Genomic DNA, 23408 nt, shown 5'->3' with positions numbered 1-23408 from the left:
TTTCCTGGTTTCAGTGGTCTCTACCTATCATCCAGCTACTTTCCTTTATCTTTTCATTATCCAGACCTCCTGAAAGTGAATTTCCTCAAATTAATCACACCAAGTTGTTTATTAAAACCGGTTTATTTATCCATATATTATTCCTTAAATCACCCTTAGCTCTCTTGTCAAGGAAATACAAAAACATTACTTCAATATTTGCAATGACTTTTACAAGACTCACCTGTCACTGCTATGGAATATGAGCACTATTTTATATGTCTGCAAAAGGAACAATCACAATTTTTCTGCATAAAAATATGGTTTTAATATTTCTGAGGTAAATCTTATGCAGACAATACAAGACATTTTGGGTGCTCTACATCACAGTGATAAAAACAGAAAGGGCATTACCTGAAAGTGCTACAAATATATTTCCTTTGTAGAATAAATATTATATAAATCTTAGACTGAGAGAAAATTGAAGATAGTTTATTTATTGGTTCAATTTAGTTAGCTTGCTTTGTTTTCACATTTCAAAAGCTATCCCACCATTAGCAGTAGATATTAGAATTCTAGAATCCAATCAAATATCGAACATAAAGTCACCAACAACTTTTTAAAATCACCAATTCATAATGTTCGTTAATTGATAAATATTTCAAGAGTGATTCTACTATTTTTTTCAACACTGAGTAACAAAAAAGCTGGTAGACAATTACCGATTTCCATTTTTTTTTATTTACACACTCATATGTTAACATCATTTGCAGACGATTTACAGAACAATAGGCAACCAAGCAAGTTTTTTATAATTAAATTTTTATCAAGTAGTTTAGGAAAATAAAAAAGATGCATAAAAAGGGAAAAAGAGGTTAAAAAAGAAAGTAATAAAGCACAAAATGGATAAACATAATTATGATTAGTTTATATTAAATATTAATTAAAATGTTAATATTTCATTTAGCTTTTTGTTATTGAATGTGTACAATATTGGTTTAAAAATTACAAAATCATTGTTAAAATCCAAATAATACATGAATATCAACAGCAATAGTAGCATAGTGTAAATCATAAAATGAGATAAAGTATTGCATTAATTTCTATCTGAGCAATTAAAGGCATCAAGTTAGTAAGAACACAAATTTCAGATATTGTGCAAGTGTGCATATAATGATATAACCCCAAAATGGTTTCCAGGTAGAATTAAATTCTATGTCAGGTTACTTTTGAAATACAAAATTATTTTGAACAGTAAGGCAACTGGTTTTTGGATTTGCTTATTTTTATTCTGTAATTCCATCTGTATATTTTGAATAAGGTTGTCTGTTATTTTGAATAAGGTTGTCCGTTGAAATCTAAGTCTACATTTTAAAATTGGTCATGATGGAAATGCTGCATAATAGTCTTTCCTATATTGAATTTAATTACAATCCAGTGAAGATATGTTAATGTTCCGTTTGAAACACATCTGGCAATCAGTAGAAACATCTGTAAATTAGTAAATTAGCTGATAATTATACTAAACAATTTCCACTAAAATGTGCATTACTGCCAATTGAATTTCTGTACAGAGCTGTGCAACAAATTTAGTAGTCTCTTCAATTCTGTAACTTAATTTATTTTGGTGTTTTAAACAATATATCCTGGAATGAAACTGAACCACCACAAATGAGCACATATTTATAGAAGTCATCAACATCTTTTAACAGGTATTGTGAGAACATGAATAGGATGTCAAGAAGGAGTGGAAAACCACACTCTCTAAATGACCCATGAGCCTATCATCGGATTGAGTCAGGGGTCTCCTACTGTGGAATGTTTAATGTCACATATGTTTAATGTCTGAAACATAGTAAATAATGCTTAAGTCACATGTTTAAATTGTTAACAAGGTGCAGGGCAATAAAAGTAGGCAATAAAAAATAAAACCTTTTGTATGTGTGTGCAGACAGATTAGAAAGTCTGCATATTTCCTTTCCAGTGTCTGTGTGAAGCCTTTCCCTATTTCATTTTGAGGTGCTTGGGAACAAGACAGTATTGCCTGAAAGTTCTTAGAGGTTGGATGCTCTCCATCTACTGCACTGTGATGAATAATAAAGGAACTTGTTATGAAGCGGTTGAGGCCTGCAGTGTGTTGGCTGGAAAATCTGAAAGCATAGCAATCAAATTCTCCCTGATATTTCTCATGCCCAAGAAATATTACAGTGGGTCAAAAAAAATTGGAACTTTTCTTCTTAAGCCTACCTGAAAAAACGTTTTCAGTTCTTTAGCCAATAATTGCAAGAAAAAAATGGAGCCTATTAAACCACCCTCTAGTTAAATCTGGCAGGAAAGGTCGGAGAAAAATGAGGAAAATGAAACAGCAATTATACCTACAATTCATAAATGGCTAAGGAAATCAAAGGATGATAAAAGTGCTGGGATGATCTACTGCATAGGAGAAAAGGCTTTGGAAATATACAACCTCCACAATGTCTATGCAGATCCATCAAGCAAGACACAAGTAGAAGATTCTGCTGGATATAAAATGCATGGAGAGCCCAAGAGAATCCCTGTTTTTGAATAATTCTTGCTTTGGCAACTTTCTCATATGAAATAGTAAGTATGGGCTGGTTTGCCACAGTTCTCAGAGAAAAATCTGAACATTATAAATTTGGAGCCGTTACAGAGCTAAGCTGAGAGAAAGCACTTTTTATGCATCTTGATTAGCTTTTCCTTTTCCTTCTCAAGAGCTGGTTTATATGTATAGTTTTATTGTATTTTATTCTATGTTCTGTTAATTACTTTGCTAACAAGAGACATTGTAGTCAAGTACCATGTCTACAAAAGCCAAAACTTAGAAGTTGTGCTTGTGTGTTTTAATAAAATTGGTTAGTCTGACAAGATGCTATCAGACTCCTCATTATTGATAAGAAGTTTATTGATAAAAAGTATTTTATTTAATTAATACCACAAAAGAGATAAGATCATTTTCTTAATTATTGTGATATGTACAATATTTTTTGGGGTGGGGGTGGGGGTTGAATCTGTATATTGAATAACATCCAAATGTAACATTCAGGTTACATTTAACTTTGCCAAATCAGTAAATGCAAATGTTGTTTTTTTTTTAAAAAAAAAATCTGTAGATAAGAGTCAAATCTGATTAACATTCTAATTTGATGGTCTAATAATATAAATTATCACTGAAGCGTTATTGGCAGGAATCTTCACAGGTTGCCTACTTTAATGGCCCCCAACTAGTTTTACCTAGGCTTGCTTATTACAAAGAATTGGAACTGTGAGAGAACAATCTGAAGCTTTTTACAACAGAATATACAAATCCAAGAACCACCATCACATTTTGATCCAGAAGTAATGACATGTACAGTATAATTTTGTTTAGTATTCTTTTTACTACTTATTTAAAGCCACTGCCAGAATATTAAAAATGGTTAAGATTCTAGCTTTACCTATATAAGACAATATATAGGCCTTTTCAGGATTACAGGATTAGGGCCTAAAATTCTAAATTAATAGTGATAAATATGTCATACATTCAGGTTGGCTCTGAGCATAAATAACAATTAGCATGGCAAGAAAACAAGAAGAGAGTACACAAACACATACACACGGGCATACATATGCTGGCACTCTTTTTGCATTGAATTCTCACAGTCTAGTCTGAAGTTAGAGAATGCCTTCATTTCTGGAATACTTTGCTGGTGCCTTTGGACAAATGCACTTCTTTGCTAGGGAAACAAACAGGAAGCACAATAAACATATATACAAACTGTATTTCTGTCAAAGAGTTTAGGAGAGCCTACAAGGATTTTTTAAATTACCCCAATAATGTTTATGAAGGCAGTACAAATACTGTGAGACCTCATCATTAACCCTACTGAAATAAACTGGCTGAACAGGGCTTAGAACCATAGTTTTTTAAAATCCAGAAACACTTGATTTCCTTCATTTTGTCCAATATCCTCCAAATGGCCTAGGATTAGCAGGCCACCTGAAAATCTAGAGAATTATGGCCTCCCTATGGATAAGGCAGAGGGTGCTGAATTAACTATTTAGAGCAATGGCTTCATGCATTTTCAAATACACATTTCCACCTACCCTCAACAAAATGATCAACAAAATAATTCTGGATGAAACACAAAATATGATTAACTAATCAGGCTGGACCAAATCATGCATACTGTAGGAAAACCATGATTAAGATTCCTGCATTTTGTTTTATTAAAAGGATAGCAATAGCAATAGCACTTAGATTTATATACTGCTTCATAGTGCTTTACAGCCCTCTCTAAGCGGTTTACAGATTTAGCATATTGCCCCAACAACCTGGGTCCTCATTTTACCGACCTTGGATGGATGGAAGGCTGAGTCAACCTTGAGCCTGTGGTGAGATTTGATCTGCCAAACTGCTGGCAGCCTGTGATCAGCAGAAGTAGCCTGCAGTACTGTACTCTAACCACTGCGCCACTGTGGCGCAGTGATACCTATAAGACTGATTTGAAAGTTTTCTGAGATGAGAGAGCACTTCCATATCAGAATTGTTGCCATTTCCCTAATCCTTCCAAACCAATTTAAAGCCAATCTTCTTCACTTGAAGCACAAGTACATCACAAACAAATAGCGCTTCCTTCAGCTAGCCAACAGGAATAAAGATGAAGTTATTTGATGAATGTCATGGTCACTGAGCCAAGGCACAATCTGGAATAATACCTCATGCAAAAATAAAGTGAAAGAAATTTCCTAATGGCTATCTTCCTTGTAGCTATGACAGAACGCTGTGCTAGATAAAGTTTTTTGTTTAAAAGAAAAGAAAAGAGTGGAATTGATACCACCATCTGTCTCCTGCATGTAAAAGCCAATTGGGAAATAGATCATGGATAAGCTTCACAGAGCCACAAAATGTGAACAAAAATATTAGGTATGTTTCAAAGAAATTGCAACAGCTTCAGCTTTCAGCTCTCATAACCAATTCAGCTCTCAAAAGCAACCAACTCTGGATGATCAGATAAGTCCAGAGATGGCACTGAACTAATGCAAAATTCTCATGAAGAAATGATCCCGGGTGAATGGTGTTTAAGACTTCAACTCATGCCATTCATCTGGTATAATTTTATTATAACTCTAAAATAATGCAAAATCAGGAAGAACATTTTTGTACTGTATTTCCCATCCCCAGAGCATTTCCTTCATATATAAGAAAATCCTGTGTGATACCTAATATAAAAACAAAATAATACAACTGCCTTCTCCGTGGGCTGCCTTGTAGATGAGTAAGAATTATGGCAACTGAAGTTTACCATATCTAGATTAGAGAAATATTTAAGTCCTTTCACAGATTCCCTCACTGCATCTACTTTAGTCCTAATTTGAATGAATCAAGCAGATAATAAGGGAAGGAAGAAAATATTCTGCCATTATCTTGGAAATAGTGAATCAATGCTATTCAGGGGATGGTTGGCTAGTTAGTCTGCTAGTATTCCATAACAAAATCAAAAACATCTTGAGAGGGCGAATGATATAGTCTAGGATAGCACTAGATAGAAGATATATTCCCAATGTATCACCATGCCGATGTTTTATTGCTACAAAATGGAACAGAAATGAAGCAAATCAAGATTCAGGGTCTTCTTTTCCTGAACTAGTTTTTAGTTCTCACAGAAACGGATACAAAAAGTTAGTTTCTACTCTTCCACATATCACCAAAGGCACTTTTCCATAATGGATCTGATACAGTCCTGTTTCAATTGGTTCCAGTATAACCTTCCCTAGCATGATTCTGATTTGCATGGTCAATGCTGTATTAAGCTAGGAAATAAGGAAACTGTAATCTAAAGCATCTGGAGGCCACTCAGTCGAGGAAGGTTAAGGAAAGCAAGAGATTGAAATTGCACAACATTTAACATCTGACTATAAAGCAGCATATATCATTTTTGGCTAGGAACTGAAAAACAGACCGGGAACACATTTTTCTATTATAAAAAGTGCTTGTCATTTTTAAAATTCTAAATCCTTATAGAACAATCTATACAGTTGTGTTCCTTTCTTTGAAAAATCCAAGCTCAGATATGAAGTCATGCGACTAGAAAAGTAATCTTCTGTCCACATGGATCAGTGTTTAGTCACACTGCTTCCCTCTAAAGGCTAAATCTGCCTGTCTCCGCTGAATCACAACTGTGTGATGAAGACAGCTGGGCTTGAATGTTATTTTTTTAAAATATGCTGTATAATGTTGATAAAATGCAACATCATCCCCCTAAGGTTAGCATATAAACAGAAAACAATCCTGTTAAGCATAGATTACATGGCTATTGTACTTTGCATCCCAGTATAATTAAAGAAGGTGACAAGGGCCTTGATTCTCTTTTGTAAGGCTCATTTGCTATAAATTAACTTTAATAAAATGAAGATCATGGTTTTTGTAAAAAAGTCAGAAAGTTAAGCTAGACCATGAAGATAAGATCAAGCATCTTTAAGTAGCTAGGGATGGTTTTCCAAGTCATGGGAAAGTGTAATGCCCTGCTTCCTTCCTTCCTATCTATCTATCTATCTATCTATCTATCTATCTATCTATCTATCATCTATCTATCATCTATCTGTCTGTCTGTCTGTCTGCCGCCAACTCAGAACAACAGAATAACAGAGTTGGAAGGGACATTGGAGGTTTTCTAATCTAACTCTCAGCTCAAGCAGGAGCCCCTATATCATTTCAGACATATGGTTGTTTAATCTCTTCATTAAAATACTAGCAATAGAACATATTGGCAATTGCATTTTTTAAAAATATAACTAGAGGAATCAAATATGTTCCTACAGTAATTACACTATAAGAGTCAAAGTGCTGATATCAACATTATCAAACTGGTGAAAATCAAGTTGCACTATTGAAACACAAGAACTGCAGCCTTCATGCAAGCATGCAGTATCAAGCACATCCAAAAGGGATGAAGCTTATGATACAATGCAACTTTTGACATTATCCTCTCCCCGCAACATCCCTCCCACTGTATCATTTTTAGGATGATCATGCCATTTTTTTCTGGGTCAAAAGCAAATCTCAGCTATACAGTTAATACATAGAAAGAGCACTGTACCTAACTGCTTGCAGAACTCAGTTGAACCTGTTTCATATATCTTCTTTCAACTTGAAGAATTTCTTCTAACTTCTGTGCCTGAAAAACAACAACACAAATCCAGTTTCTCAGACGAACTGGAATAAATCAGATCTTTGTAAGTATCAGCGCCTCATAAACAGACTAAAATATTTAGAAAAAGTAGCCAAGTAGCTAGGCCAGAGCTGGGGAACTTGATAAGAATAGTAACTCAGCAAACACTGGAAAGCTTTTTTGACTCTATACTAGGGTATCTCAATTTGATCAAATTCCATGAGAGACCATGGGCAAAACAAACTCTTAGATGGACCCAATTTTCTGTTATTGGAGCTTGGCTTCTTGATCAGGAATTCCAAGATTTTTGGGGTTTCATTAACAGGTTTACACAGTAAAAACTCGGCTCCAGAGAGACTGCATGAACTCATTTACATTCCAGCTCTGATCACTAATTCCTGACACGCAAGATCTGAGAAATGATAATTCCTTCAAAATGCCCCAGTTGTATCAGTTATTAGTTATTCAGAAATAGAACTTAAAGCCTGATGTTTTAAAATCCCAGTAATCGATAGTAGTTGTGCACTGGCTCTGGTACACAGGCAATAAAAACACATTTTTCATCACACATGCACAGAAAAAAATGAAAATATTTCACAGCGGTTTTCTAATATTATTTGAATTTGATGTGAGTAAGCATGATTTCTTTCTTACATCAAGAAGATCTTGACCACGGGTGTCAAACTCGTGGCGTCACATTGCCATCATGTAACATTTCGCAACGTTTTCCCTTTAGCGGAGCTGTGGTGGGCGTGGTCTGCACGTGATGCATCCGGCCCGCTGGCCGCCAGTTTAACATTCCTGAATTCTTGACTGAAGTAATTTCTTTCTTAATAGTCCTGAGTCAGGATTAATATTTTTAGTATGACAACTCTTCTGATATTAATAATTATTTTCTTTCTATAAATTGTACCTTGATCCTGTTTTTCAAATAGCTCACTCTAAAGAAATTTGATCTAACTTTCCACACATTAGCACAAGTGCAATGCAATATGTATATTATCTTTGAGAAAATCTGGAGAATAAATGTAGAGACAGAGAGGAAGATTTCCAAATCTTCAAAAGGGAGAAAAAAAGATTCCAATGAAGTAGAGTCTAATCAATCCAACATCAATAAGTGAGAAGATTCTAAAGAAGATTGTAAAGAGATTGATCTGTAAACACTTGGAAAATAATGTAACAAAAACATCAGCATGGAGTTGTGAATAATAAATTGTGCTACACCAAATTTATCTCATTAATTGATTGGATAATGTCCCTAATACTGTAGAATATGTCCATGCTGTAGATCAGTGGTGGGTTGCTCCTGGTTTGGACTGGTGCGCAAGAACCGGTAATAAAACCAGCGGGAGGCTCCGCCCACTGACCTGGATGTCATCATAGGTGATTTGCGCATACGAACTGGTAGTAAAGGTAAGTAGAACCCATCCCTGCTGTAGATATACTTTAATTTCAACCAAGTATTTCACAAGATATTCTATGACATTCTTATTACTAAACATTGGTTGGATTACATGACAATTAAACATAACTGACTTGAAAATTAATGGTTCTTAATCAAACTCGAATGAGTTATTCAGTCCAAGATAGTTTTAAGTCATGTACACTGGAAAGATTTATTTGGATGACGTGGTAGAAGAAAAGCTGATTAGATTTATTCATCACAAAAATATGTGGATGATAACATCGAAAACCAGAAATAAAATTGAAAATATTCTTGATAGTTAGAGCTACATGCCTGTTTGTTTCAATTTGTCATTGAGAAGTGAGAATAAAATTTAACAGAGACAAATGCAAGGTATTTCATGTAAGAAACAGAAATCAATTGCACAAGTACATGATGGAAGATATCAGGTTTGGCAGTAGTATTTTAAAAAGTTCTTAGAATTGTAGTTCAGTTGCAAACTATAAATGAGTTAGCGGTATAATGTGGTTGCGAAAAAGGAAAATGCATTTTCAGAAAACATCAACAGAAATACAGTTTCCAAATTATGGGAAGCAATAATTCCTCTTGAGCTGTCATCTCCCCTGTAATATTTCCAGCTTGACTACCATTGTTTAAGAAGTCACACAAACAGATCTGTTCATCATTGCCCAGAGTGCAGAACACAAAACAATGAATTCATATTATTGAAAGACAGATTACGATTGGATGTTTAGGAAAGATTTCTTAAAAATAAGAGCTATCCAGCTGTTATCCTGAAAAGTGGTGGATTTCTCTTCACAATCTAAAAAAGGCTAGCCAGCCATTTGTCAGGAATGTTATTTGGATTTGAATTCCTGTACAGCAGGGGCTGAACTTCTCCAATAATATTGAACTGCAAACTGGGGCATACAAAACTTTTGCCAGACCAATTCTTGAATACAGCTCATCTGTCTGGAACCCGCACTGCATATCGGACATTAATACAATCGAATGAGTTCAGAGATATTTCACGAGAAGAGTCCTCCACTTCTCTGCTCACAACAATATACCTTATGCCACCAGACTTGAAATTTTGGGCTTAGACAACTTACAATTACACTGTCTTAGGTCTGACCTAAGTGTAGTACATAAAATCATCTGCTACAATGTCCTAACTGTCAATGAATACTTCAGCTTCAACCAAAACAATACAAGAGCACACAATAGAGACAAACTGATGGTAAACCGATCCAAACTTGATTGCAGAAAATACAACTTCAGTAACAGTTGTCAATGCCTGGAATGCACTACCAGACTCTGGTTTCTTCCCCAAACCCCCAAAACTTTAACATTATACTGTCTACTGTAGACCTCACCCCATTCCTAGGAGGTCTTTAAGGGGCATGTTTAAGCGCACCAGTGTGCCTACCGTCCCTGTCCTAATGTTTCCTTTTATTTGTATCCATTTTATGTATTCATAATTATGTTTACACTTGTATCTGTTATCAAATACATGCTTGACGAAATAAATAAAATAAATAAAACCTTCATCTAATTGACTCCTTCCAAATCTACGAGTCAATAATTCTGCAACAAATGATACAATTCATAAAGTGGAAAATAAATAGTTTTAAACAATTACACCAAATTACATATAATAGTAATAAAATTAATCAATGCATTTTTTTCAGAGTGACAATTACTGTTTAGGACCCAGAGAAAGAAGAGCATCAAAGAAGAAAATTCCCATAATCTCTATTCAGAAATAATTTCTTTTTCTATGAGACTTAGGTAAATATGTATGTGATTGTACCTTTAAGCTAGGAACAGAAAGTTTGTTTATAAAAATATTGAGGAAAAAGTTCCAAGTAAATTTTACTACTTTTTAGTTCATAAATAATCATATATAATTTGTTTTATTAGATATGAATAGAATTCTGGCAAATGCAGAATAAACTATAGCAATAAAGCCCTGAAAAGAGTTCTCAAATAATTAATCTTACAAACAAAACAAACATATATACAGAAGTTAATAAATCAAGGTGGATGATACATTTTCTAGTTCTTAGTTAACTCTTATGTTGTTCCTATTATAAAACAGAATTCTCCAATTTGAGAAAAAATAATTAACATCAGATTATGGATTTTTTCTTATATTCCCAAATTCAGATAACAAAGTCTTTTACCTAAGCTACATAGGTGTAATAATAATAACAAGATAACAGGATTGAGAAGGTTTTAGGATGGTTTTCTGCTTAGCAACTTTCAACAGCTTCCTATTAGGAGTCCTTAATAAAAGAGAATAAGAAAGATATTGTAGTTTGTTCTTATGCTTCCTGCCAAAAAAAGACTGAGGTATTTGCTAATTAAAACCAAGAATCACTGCCCTTAAGATCCATAAAATATATACTGCACCTAAAAGCTGATTCTCTTCTGTTCTCTTCTGCATCTAATTTGGTGTTAGGAAATGTTATCTTCTTTGTACAGTCTAAATTTTTCATCTTCTTTGTACAGTCTAAAAAAACAATTATTTAATTCCTTGCAGCCTAGTTTAAGATACCTACCATTGGCAACAAAATCAAAAATCTATTTTTATAAGTAAATTCTGGCTTCTTTCATAAAATATAATTTATCACAATGTAGAATATTGTGAAATACAAAGTTCTGGGAATTTTCCATAATTCAATAATTTAAACAAGCTTTAGTTGCAATAAAGCAAAAGCCATGAGGTCAAAGAAACTGCCTGCAGAGTTCAGAGACAGGATTATTGCAAGACACAGATCTGGGGAAGGCTTTTTTTGCGCACCAAAGGTTTCTAAGAGCATAGTGACCTCCATAATTCTGAAATGGAAGAAATTTGGTGCAACCAGGACTCTTTCAAGAGCTGGTCACTGAGGAGTGGGATTCAGCTGGTTCGCACCAGTTTGGGCAAACCGGATGTTAATTTTAATCTGGCTCACCGAACCGGTTGTTCCAAGGACTGGCTGACCCCGTCCACCCTGCCCCGCCCCTCCCAGGAGTCTCCACGCAGCCCGTTTTGGATGCCAGGTAAGTGCAGGCGCACGCAGAGGCTCTGGGAGGACAAAAAGCAGGCCTACTGGAAGTCCAGAAACGGGCCTGTTTCCGGCCTCCAGAAGGCCTCCGGTGCCCAGGGGAGGTCGTTTTCCCATTTCCGGCCTCCGGAGAGTGTGCGAAGCGAACCGGTTGTTACAACTGCTGAATCCCAACACTGTGGTCACCCAATCAAACTGAGCAATCAGGGGAGAAAGGCCAGGCCTTAGTAAGAGAAGTGACCAAGAACCCGATGGTCACTCTTTCTGAGCTCCAGAGATCCTGTGTGAAGATGGGACAGTGCTCCAGAAGGACAACGATCATTGCAGTCTTCTACCGATCTGGGCTTTATAGCAGAATGGCTAGAAGGAAGCCTCTCCTCAGTGTAGAACATATGAAAGCCCACTTAAAGTTTCCAAAAAAGCACCTGAAGAACTCTCAGACTGTGAGGAACAAACTCTAAGCGGGCTTTCACATGAAGGACAGCATCAGCAAAACAGTGGTTCCAACCTCAACAGTCCAGAAAGAAACCAAGGTTGATGGTACCGAAAGCAGTTGACAGATCCAGGATGGCCAGAATGGTTGTCCCACCCCATCCCAAACACTTCAAAGGACATCTACAAGCATGACCAATGCCATTTCAGTGCTGTCCCCCCACTCTGAACCCAGACTGAAAAGTGTCCAGATAATCTGCTTCATCTGCTTCAAAAGAGAAATTTAGACATTGGATGAAAATTATCTCACACCATTGGATCCATATTCTCCTGCCAGATATTTCTGGAAATTTCTAAATGATTGCTCTTGCATTTAAATTGGTTCCCTGCAGTAATCTTAGGCAATATGATGCCCTCCAGATGTACTGGGACTGCAACTCCCATCCTGGCTGGCAATTCTGAGACTTGCAATCCCTGCAATATCTAAAACATGACAGACTGAGAAGGTATTCTACAATTAATTACAAGAAGCATATTTGTTGCTTCATTCCATCTGCTTTGGGGAGGCTCAGATGAACTGTATTTAATTCAGGGAAGCTCCCTGGCTATAAAATGGTCTCTCTCTGGAGGTGCATTTAGTTCCTACTCTACCAATATTTAGAAAAATAGTAAAGACAGTCTATTTTACTAAGCTTTTAATTGTTGATTGATTTTTAATTTTACTGAAATTTAATGTTTGTTGTGCAAGTTGCATCTTCGTTTGGAATTTTGCAAGTTTCTTTGGGTGCTTTCATAAACGAAAATGTGAGTGTTGAAACCCTTTAAGATCCAGATGAAATGGAAAATGGATTACCACTGAATGATTTTAATTGAAGAAACAGGGAGACAGAACAGGGAGCTCTTACCTGCTGCTTCTAAGCTCAAGGTTAAGCCTGTATCCAATTTGTTGCGTGGCTTCTTGCTGATAAACAGGTAACAGAGGACACACACAGTGATGAGAAAAGCCAGCAAGACCATTGCTGCAACCGACAAGCCAATAAGTGCTCCAATACTAGAAAAGAAAGAGCAAAGAACTAATGAATTTAAGGACATTGTCAAATCCTTTGAAAAGCATCATTGCTGCATGTATTTAATGGAGAAAGACAGCTGTTTAGGCACTATGGGGACATATAGATTTTCCTTGATTGTTCTCAATAAAAACTGAATTATGTTATAACAATTCACCAAAGGCCTTCTCTGACTGGATTAGACTTGTAGAGTAAACTTCGTCTAAGATGCTGCTTTTATTGTATTTCCTTGAATTACTGCATTTGATGTTGCTCTTGGCTAAACATGTATAAATCAAGACACATTCCTTTGAAACTCATGGAATTAAATCCAGGTAAAATCAATTTAAGTGAAGTCCTTCTTAAATCTTTGTCTTCTGTCAAACAGATAATTGGATAAAGGGAGGAAATGTCTGTACACTCTTGAAGCATCTCATAGGCAAAGGATTCCCTTTTGCACGGACATCCTTAAACTTTTCAAAGAATCAATACTAAAATAAAGCAAGATAAATCAATCGAATAGAAAGCAGCATTGTTCAATAAGTCTAGGGAGACTTTTTAACATTGATTTGAAGTACCACAAGTATGACAAAGTGCTGAATATCTTTTATGTGTTTTCTTTATAAATCCCAGTGATGTAGTTGGTAGCATTCTGAGCAGGAGTGAAGCTAAGAATAATTTACATCACTTCACCAATGGATTTATAATCAAATGAAAATCTGAATGCAAAATCTCATCATCTCTATTGCATTCATAGGTCAAACTAGTAAAGGTGGTGGAATTGTACATATCTTAAGTCCCTATTTATTCTGTTTGGATATAAATTTACTTACTGACAGTTTACTTACTATACCAAAAGAAATAGGCAAGGGAGGAAGAATACAACCCATCCACTTTTATTTTGTTGCTCTCAAGAGCAATCCATGCTTGGGAGGAAAACGTATAAACATAGCACAAAAAAACCCATAGAAATGATGAAAAGCAGGGAACACAGGTTTTACGTCATGCTTCTTTTTTGTATGGGATAGATCCATACAAAATCAGGGCAGATAAATCATATGACACACAAGATTACTTCACAAGTCTAGTTTGTATCTGAGTAAGTTATATATCGTTCCACTGGGTAGTTTCCATTCGCCAAAATTAAAAACCACAGAGAAAATAGAGAACCTTGCAGACTAAAATGGCAAAAAACCAACTTTGCCAACCTTGGTCCCTTAGCAATATCTACTGGATTTGCCCAACTTATTAAAAACCTCCTATATAAAATGTGTCCCAACTGTCATCTCAGGCAGATAATCCAGCAATATATCAAGAACTACAGAAAATGTGAACATTTTGCTGACACAATCTAAGGCAAAATTTTCCACTTTATGCGGACATATTTGTCATAAATAGTTTCTTAAAAATATCACATAAAACTGGAATTGGTATGTGATCCCAAAATTAAATAACAATAAATATTATTTGTTTATACATATTATAAATGACCAGAACCCTAAGAGGTTGCCATGTCTCATAAGATTGTGATCTTCCTATCAGAAATCTTGTGCAATTTAGGCAAGAATGTCAAACCTTCATGAGATACAGCAACTTCATAACCTTTTTACTATTAAATATATATTTAAAGAATCTAATGTCTAAATAAAGGATTATTGGCATTCTTTCCATTGATCACCATCTTCAAATCGCAGATTGGGAATTACTGTTCTAAGATACCAATGGGTCAAACAATGGAAAAACAAGGCCAGATTATTTACTTCCTTCATTACAGGACAATATGCAGGTGAATGAAATTACTTGGGTAAAATTTATGTCAGATAATGGCGGGTAGAAAGGCTGCAACTTCTTAGACCAGAGAAATCAGCTGATCCACTAAAAAAAATTGCCTAGGTCTGTCCCATTGAGCAACTTACTAAAGACTTCTTATACCCTTCCAGGCAAAAGCTAAATCTTCTGCTTAATCAGGATAGTCCATCAGCCCCTAATCCTTTTAATCTTTGCCTTGGAATCGGTTTCCTGAGATCAGCTTGCCCAATTTCTCTTTGATTTTTGGGTAACTTTGTTTTAGCACTAGACTAAAGCATCTGCCAGTGACCTTGCAAGATTGTACACTGTTTTTATGCTGATCATAAAATGCCAAAGACTAAAGCTCACAGGGATACTGTTGGGTTGCTCATGAAGTTGTTACATAATGGATTCAAAGAAAGAAATTCTACAGTCAGGTAGTCATGGAATCCTTGGTTAGAATTCTTCATAAACTCTGCCTTTCCTCATTAAATATGATAGTTGTTCCAGTTTTCCTTCTTCTCATGAGATTTTCAGCATGCCAAATTCAAAACATACAAAAATGTGACACAGTTGACTTAACCCTGATGTCTCAGTCTTCAGCCTCTCACTGAATTAATACTGAAGAAAGGTCCAGGGTGATCTGCATTCATAGATATTTGTAGTCATGCTTTGCAAATTTGCCTGCAATTAGTACACAATAGCTTTTTATTACCTGTCGGGTTTCTTCCAGCTATCCAATGTAATGGAATGATTCTAATTCATTCTGTAAATCTAGTAAGATTATTGTCAATGACCAGGAAATTGGGGAGGTGGGGGGGAGAGAGGAATGGAACAGACAGGAGCATTCTGATTTATGGTTCAACCGCCTCACTGGGAAACCACTGAGATTTTTTTCCTGGAATGTTTTTTTCCATACCCCCTGCTAGATTCAGCCCATTTTCAAACTCAGTCATGCTCCATTCTGATTTTATCCTGCTCATAAACAGTATCGTCTTACCAGATTTCTTTCCAATCTTATCCTAGGGAGAAAAGAAAGGGCTCCTTAATTACATTAGGTGCAGTTACCAGAATCTTGGGAAGGGTGTCATAAAGAACAAATTGTCCCAATCCATTGCTTTAGTGTTGTTGCCTTTCTTACAATAGAATTCCTGCTTGAGAGCAACACACCCTCAGTTCTTCAATTCCCAAATCATTTTCACACCTGCTGATTGAGAAATAAAAAAGGAACAAAAATCACTGCCTCATCTTGCTAGCAATGCAGTGAAAAAAAATGCCCTCATCTACGTCATACAAAAAGGAAAAGAAAACAGAGGGAAACTAAACAGCAACATCGGCTGAAGAAAAGGGAATTTGTGTAAAAAAAATCTTGCCCATTTCACCTTCCTTGCTTCATTTGAATGACTAAGAGATACAAGCACCCTTAATCTGCATTTCTTTTTAGGAGTTTTGCTGGCTGAGGAATTCTGGAAGTTGAAATCCACAACTCCCTGCCTGCTTGATTTCAGGCAGGGAGATTCAGTTGTTTGCTGATGCAATGGATTGCAGGGATTACAGCAACGCACTGCGACCAGCAGCTAAGGTAAGCAAGCTGAGGGGGGGGCGGAGGGGAAGGATTTTTGCTACTGATTAGCAGGCAACTCATTTAAAAGAAAAAAGTTTTTTTTCTTTTACATGGCTCTGGCGATCCAAGCTGAGTTGCCTTATAATTCAACCCTCTGCTCAGGCAGGAAGCCTTACAGTATACCGTTTCAGACAAATGGTTGTCCAATTTCTTCTTAACTTCCAATGTTGGAGCATTCACAACTTCTGGAGGCAAGTTGTTCCACTGGTTAAGTTTTCTAACAGTCAGGAAATTTCTCCTTAGTTCTAAGTTGCTTCTCTCCTTGATTGGCCTCCATCCATTGCTTCTTGTCCTGCCCTCAGGTGCTTTGGAGAATAGCTTGACTCCCTCTTCTTTTGTGGCAATCCCTGAGATATTGGAACACTGCTATCACGTCACCCCTTCTTTTCATTAAACTAGATGTATCCAATTCCAGCAATTGTTCTTTATATTTTAGCCTTCAGTCCCCTAATCACCTTTATTGCTCTTCTCTGCACTATTTCTAAAGTCTCAACATCTTTTTTTACATTGTGGCAACCAAAACTGGATGCAGAATACTGCATCCAGTTTTGTTACCTGCCAGCAGGAAAGCATCCATTTAATTACTCTTATTAATTAATATTCTTTTAAAGAAACTTGCCCATTTTACTCCTCTTTGCTTCACCTGAATGTCTAAGAGAAAGATACAAAGCTCCTTTAATCAGGGGTGGGATTCTACCGGTTCGGACCGGTTCGCATGAACCGGTAGGTCCAACGATCAGCTAGGAGCAAACCGGTTCTCCCCGATGATCTGCTCGGCCCGCCCACCTGCCCCAGCACTTTACTTACCTTTATCTTCTCAGCTGATTGGCACAGCAGAGTGGATTGCCACACCTCAGTTGTGTTACTCCCAAGTGGTAACAGAGAATTTTAGTATTTGTAAAATTGTGTGCACGCACAAAGCGCGCGATCACAGAACCGGTTGTTAAACAGGCAGCATCCCACCACTGCCCTTAATCCCCGAGGCATCTGTCAAAATTCATGAAAGTTTTGCAAAAGTATTTTGTTCAAATGAATTCAAGTGATCTTGACTATCAATTGATCTCCCAATATTCTGATATGGCCAGATAGCACTTTTCCAAACGAGTGATCAAGAAAAAATATAAAGGCCATGAGTGAAATTACAGGTTCATGGATCTGATCCAGAATGATGCAAATTTCTGTGGAAGCAAACAGTTTTTCTATTTCCTAGAATTTTTCTAGTAAAATGGACCAAAATTTCAAAAACAAAGCTGAACATTTCCATCTGTAAACAGCACAGAACATGACTATAGAAAGGAGTTGATACATATTGTTGAGGAGTTAATGTGTACGAAAAAGGCAATCAAGATAAAAAAAAAAAAGTAAAGTGAGAACTGTGGAAAAAGAAACCAAAATGGAGAAAGCAGAGACTTCTGTTGACATAGTTAGGCTTCTGTATAAATCACAGAATGCTTTAGAGGGAGAACTGGGTTGAAGGTTTACTTAAGACTTAATAAAAGGTGTTTATATGAAGGAAAAGAGAGGCTACTGTTATTCAAAACCATTTGAGCCACATTTATTCAAGAATCTTGCTTTAGGAGTCTATATTCTGTGTTGTTGACTGATACACCCTCAAGACAAGTAAAAAGCTTGGTTCAGAATTGTTCAGTAAAGATAAATCTTTCAACAATATTTGGGCAAACCAATGGGAATAAGGAAATGGCCTGATGTTAGAAAGAAAGGCTTTTTGGGAAAATTAATATTCATCATTTAAACTCAGCAAAAATATAATGTATTATGAACTTTTGGGAGGTGAAAGAGTTATGGCTCTCTCTAATTACACACTGCATAGAGTATTAATTCTTTTTACCAAGTATACAGTATCTCCAATGTAAAATTAAATTTAATTAGATTAGAATTATGAGTTGTAAAAATACAAGTGATGTGTTTCCTACACAGGTTTTTTTTTTCTTTTTCTTTAGTCATCTGGAAGAATTGTTTTGAAAAAACATAATAAAAGCACTTTTTATCTGCTTTAGATAAAACCAATGACATTTAATAAACTGATCTGTAGAAATTGTGGGCAACTGAGTTATAACAAAGAATTGGATTATTTATTTTTCCCCATTTTTGCCTTTGATTCTATCATTTTAATATACATATGTACTCTTAAAGGCCTCTAAGTTAATAGTTCACCATCAGAAAATTGTCCAATGAAAAGTAGAGACTCTCCTCTCTTTAAGTGAAATGATCACACTTTCCCAGATAACAGGCTAGGGAAGAACAGAGTGCCTGATTCTTTTATAGTGTAACTGAAACACTAAAATGAAACTTCTGATCAAACATGTTGGCTTGCTGATTTGCTGTGCTGCACTTCTTGACTTTAATCAAGCCATTTGCAAGGTTGCAAGATGACTGTGTTGGTTAGTCCAAACTGGTCACAAACAATATATACACAGCTGCTAGCAAACTCCCACACTGACAGTATGTTTGATAGCATCAGCTTGTACTCATATCAATTTTATGAACTGGATTAATTTACAAAAACTAAGCAAATTTAATTTATAGAGAAAATCCATGAGTTGGTTGACTTTTTAATATTTTTTGATGAAATATATCTGGCAAACCCAAGGGTGGGCTTCAAAAATTTTAGCAAGGGGTTCTCTGCCCGGTTGCTGGGTGGGTGTGGCCATGGTGGGCATGACCTAGTCAGGCTCCTGCACCACAGCAGCCTCCTGGGGGGCATTTTTGCCCTCCCCAGGCTCTGGAGGCTTTTCTTGAGCCTCCGGGAGGGCAAAAACAGTCTCCCCAGGCTCCGAAGGCCCGTTTTTGGCCTTCCTGAACTTCCGATAGGCCCGTTTTTCGCACTCCCCAAGCCTCTGTGCATGCCCTGCACTTACCTGCATCCAAAATGGGCTGCGTGGGGACTCCTGGGAAGGGCGGGGTGGGATGAGTGGGGCCAGCCAGGGGTGGGATTTGGGGGTTCTGCGAACTGCACAGAATCTTAGCTAGAGGTTCTTCTGAACCCCTGCAAATCTCCAGCAGTCACTCCTGGGCAAACCCCTATAAGAGTGTCTTAAGAAATTTGCTGTATTGTATATCTTCATAACTATCAAGTTTGCAGGAAAATACTATCTCTCTTGATTGGAAAAACAAAAAGGCAAATTTGCATTTCTTGTGTTCTATGATAGGTGACAGGGTGCTTCGGTTGTTCTGAATCTCATCTGGTCACTTACCAAATGACACCAGACTTACTCTCAGATTGAGCTAAATCAAATATCTTGTTTCTAGAATACTGGAGCAAGTCCTGAAATTAGGCAGTTTTCCATATACTATAATTAGCACAGTCTTCTAAATAACTATTCATGACATTGCCTAGAGCAGTGATGGCAAACCTTTTCAGCACCGAGTGCCAAAACGGTTGCACGGAAACATTGCGCATTCACACAGGCTTGTCGGGGCCGCACTCCGGAAAAGCCGAATTTTCAGGTTCTGGCACGCATGCGCACCCGATGATCAGCCGGCCGGCACGTATGTGCAGGCCGGTTTCCAGCACTGCCACACGTGTGAATGGATTGCACTCTAGAAAAGCCAAACTTCTGGGTTCTGGCGCGCATGAGCACCCAACAATCAGCTGGCTGGTGTGCATGAGCACACTGGTTTTCAGCATTGCTGTGCACGTGAAGGACAGCTGACCGCGCACACGCATGTGTGCCAGAAACCCAGAAGACAAACAGGCAAGGCAGCGTGTGCCAGGCGACATGGCTTCACGTGCCACTTTGGGCATGCGTGCCATAGGTTCGCCATCACAGGCCTAGAGTAATTATGAATCACCTTTACATGTTCAAGCACAGAAGAACCAAAAAGTATAGTATTTTCAACAGAAGAGAGTACATATAGATCAGATATGAACTGTTGGAATCCTGTGTGCTCTCTGAGCTTGTTTGTTTGCTTATAAACATTTCATTACCATACCAAGTAACATTATCAATGTTAGCATTGATGATATTACCTAGTTGGGTAATGAAATGTCTGCAAGCAAATAACTAAGCTCAGAGAGCTCCAAGCATTCCACTACAATATTGGTCTAACCAATCCTCCAAATGGAATGGTTTCACATCAGAATTATCTCTTCTATGGTCTGTGATTATTACTGATTTCCTTAGTTATCTTAGTAACATTCATGTTTCATTGGCTTTTTAAAACTTACATTTAAACTCTAGGGGAAAAGGATAATTATTCTACATTAAATTATCTCCTAGGTTTCGTTATGTTATGCTGTTGCAAATACTTCTCACTTCACCATTTCTTTCTGAGAACTGTCTGCATCCTGAGACTGTAAAAGGAAAACTTACCTATTTCAAGTAACTTCCAAACAACCATGGCAATCAGATCAGAAAGCCTAATCCCTCTCCAGGCACCATAATGTGTTACATTATGACTTGTTATCATCTGCAATTAGAATTCTCATTAGTGAGTGGGGATGATGGGAATCCAACCCGTCTAGAAAGGCAAGCCAAATTGAGCTCAGGAATAGGGAAGACTGGATTACCAAGGTTCCATATTGCAATGGTCACATCCCTTATATTTGTTGCTTTGCACAGTAACATTAGATCTGTCGCCCTCTGTTCCTTCTGCAACTGAGATCAGCAACTCCCACAGTTGCATTGGTGGTAGAGCGCAGCACCCTCTGTTGTCCACTCTAGACAGCAAGGTAATCTCTCCCTCCTGAGCATGTGCAGAGTGCATAACAATAGCATCTTTATTCCCCCATGGTTCAGATCCTGGTCTTAAAGGAGCAGCAACCATCACTCCCCCACCCACCCAACTCGTCCCAACTGATGTACCTTCTGGGTTAGGACAAGCCGGAAAACGCTCTCCCTATTCTCACCTGAGCCACCACATGTAGTTGTGCTCGTAAGGGAAAAAGCTGTTAGGGTCGTCGCAACAATACTTGATATCCTGGAAGCCGCAGCAATAGATCGCGTCAGCCTCGCCGTCTTCCCGCGGACAGCTGAAGGAGCCCACCAGGACTTTATCGGCGTTCACGTAGCTGCTGCAATCGGCGCTCATGGTGCGCTGCCCGCCCGGGAGTCACCGAGGCTCGTACGGAGTTCTTCGATGCTTGGCTAGACTTTTCGGAGACGAGAAACGGCTGGAAGCGAAGCCAGAGCCGAAGCAGCGGAGAAATCGCCTCGACGACCGGTGCTCTGACGGCTTTGCTTTCACCTCCGCCAGCTGGCTCTCTCCGAAAGAGGATCCTTGCAGCTTCTCGCGACGCCCCGCCTTCTGGCCCAGAGCCCCGCCCCTCCATCTCAATCTTGCCCGCCGGCCGCCACTTCAGTCTATATATGCCGAAAGAGAACCGGGTGACGTCCAACGGCGCCTTTTCTGTTTCCCGTGCTTAAAAAAAAAAAAAAATACAGTCCGAGAAAGGTGCGGTTGCTGCCAATTCCCATTTGGACACCCAGGAGCAGCCTAGCAACTTACCTGGATCTGAAAAATCTGAAGGATCTTTAATTAGAAATCCGATCTTTGGTGGCAGAGGGGTTTTTTAACCACGCAACAGTCGTCCTTCCTCCCCCCCCCACTTTTAAAAGCAAGTCTTCCATAAATCATAAATAAGCCCATTTTCCACCATATTTTATTTGAAAGGAAATCAAAGCAGTAGTGATAAAACTAATTGTTCAGGTTTGTTTGTTTTTTTTACTTGGATTACATGGTGTGGGAGATTTTAAAAAATGGTTCCGGGATGATCTCTTCTCAGGTACCATCCTCAAATGAAGAAGAGCAGGAAGATTACCCCGTGCTGTCATGGCTCAGCAAAAGATGCAAGTGAATCTATCAAGACCTGACAAATTGATTTTGATCAAGAGCCCCTTTTACACACTCCTATGTCAGACAACCATAGAAGGCAGAACGATAGAAAGGAGCATTTGGACACTGAGAACCGGCAGAGTTCATCTGTAAGAAGTCCAGACACGGCTAGGATCAACTGTGCTTAAGAGAAGCTACTGGCTGTTGCTATTTCTGAAATGATCTGGCCAAGCAAGAGCCCCTTCAATGCTGCAGTGAGAGCCCAGTATCAATTCCTCTCATGATGTTCCCTCATCACTGGACTGTGTCCTGAAATCTAGATCTGGTCTATAGCTGGCTTTCTGTCTGTGCTTCTCCTGCTTGTCCTTCGAAGAAAGCCTTCATGTGTATAGATGGATTTATGTTCTAGAAGATAAGCCCAACATTTCAATGATGATAAACCCTTTTGTCTCTGAGGCCCAGACAGTTTTCAGAAGGTAGCAGCATCTGTTGTCTTCCCTAAAAAGAATTCACAGACAGAGGACTACAATTGGCACTCCTTTCTGTCAACATTCTCTGTGCCTTGATTTGTCAGTTTATTTATATCCAGCCTTCATTATTTTTACAAATAACTCAAGGCAGCCAACTTACAGATAGTCCTTGACTTACGACCACAATTGACCCCAAAATTTCTGTTGTAAAGTGAGACATTTGTTAAGTGAGTTTTGCCTCATTTTCTTTCCTTGCCACAATTGTTAAGTGAATCCCTGCAGATGATAAATTAGTAACCTGGTTGTTAAGTGAATGAATCTTTCCCATTGACTTTCCTTGTCAGAAGGTCTCAAAATGAGATCATGTGACCTGGGACACTGCAACTGTCATAAACATAAATTAGTTGCTAAGCATCTGGATTCTGATCACGTGACCTTGGAAATGTTGCAATGGTAGTAAGTGTGAAAAATGGTCATAAGTCACATTTCATAGTGCCATTGTAACTGAACAGTCACTAAACAATCTGTTGTAAGTCGAGGACTATTTGTATTCAGGGTTGGGCTAGGAGACAGCAACTGGCCCAAAGCCATCCAGCTGTTTATCATGGCTAAGGTGGGACTTGAATTCACAGTCTCTCGCTTTCTA

General features: G+C 37.7%; 1 protein-coding gene across 1 annotated transcript; it reads right to left on the bottom strand.

Moving 5' to 3' along the window:
* Nucleotides 1-3100: 3100 nt before the first annotated feature.
* SHISAL2A (shisa like 2A) lies at nucleotides 3101-21749 on the bottom strand. The gene is made up of 4 exons (XM_034415089.2): nucleotides 21367-21749; nucleotides 12944-13089; nucleotides 7077-7154; nucleotides 3101-3713 (listed from the first exon to the last, which is right to left on the bottom strand). Exons 1-3 carry the CDS (start codon nucleotides 21546-21548, stop codon nucleotides 7123-7125), a joined length of 360 nt encoding a protein of 119 aa, XP_034270980.1. The 5' UTR covers nucleotides 21549-21749; the 3' UTR covers nucleotides 3101-3713; nucleotides 7077-7122.
* Between the last annotated feature and the right edge of the window lie 1659 nt (nucleotides 21750-23408).

Source organism: Pantherophis guttatus, chromosome 3 (assembly GCF_059756535.1).
Source record: "Pantherophis guttatus breed Tessera chromosome 3, ASM5975653v1, whole genome shotgun sequence".
Taxonomy (NCBI): Eukaryota; Metazoa; Chordata; class Lepidosauria; order Squamata; family Colubridae; genus Pantherophis; species Pantherophis guttatus.
The sequence above is the reverse complement of the archived record's forward strand: the minus strand, read 5'-3'. Positions and strand labels throughout refer to the sequence as shown.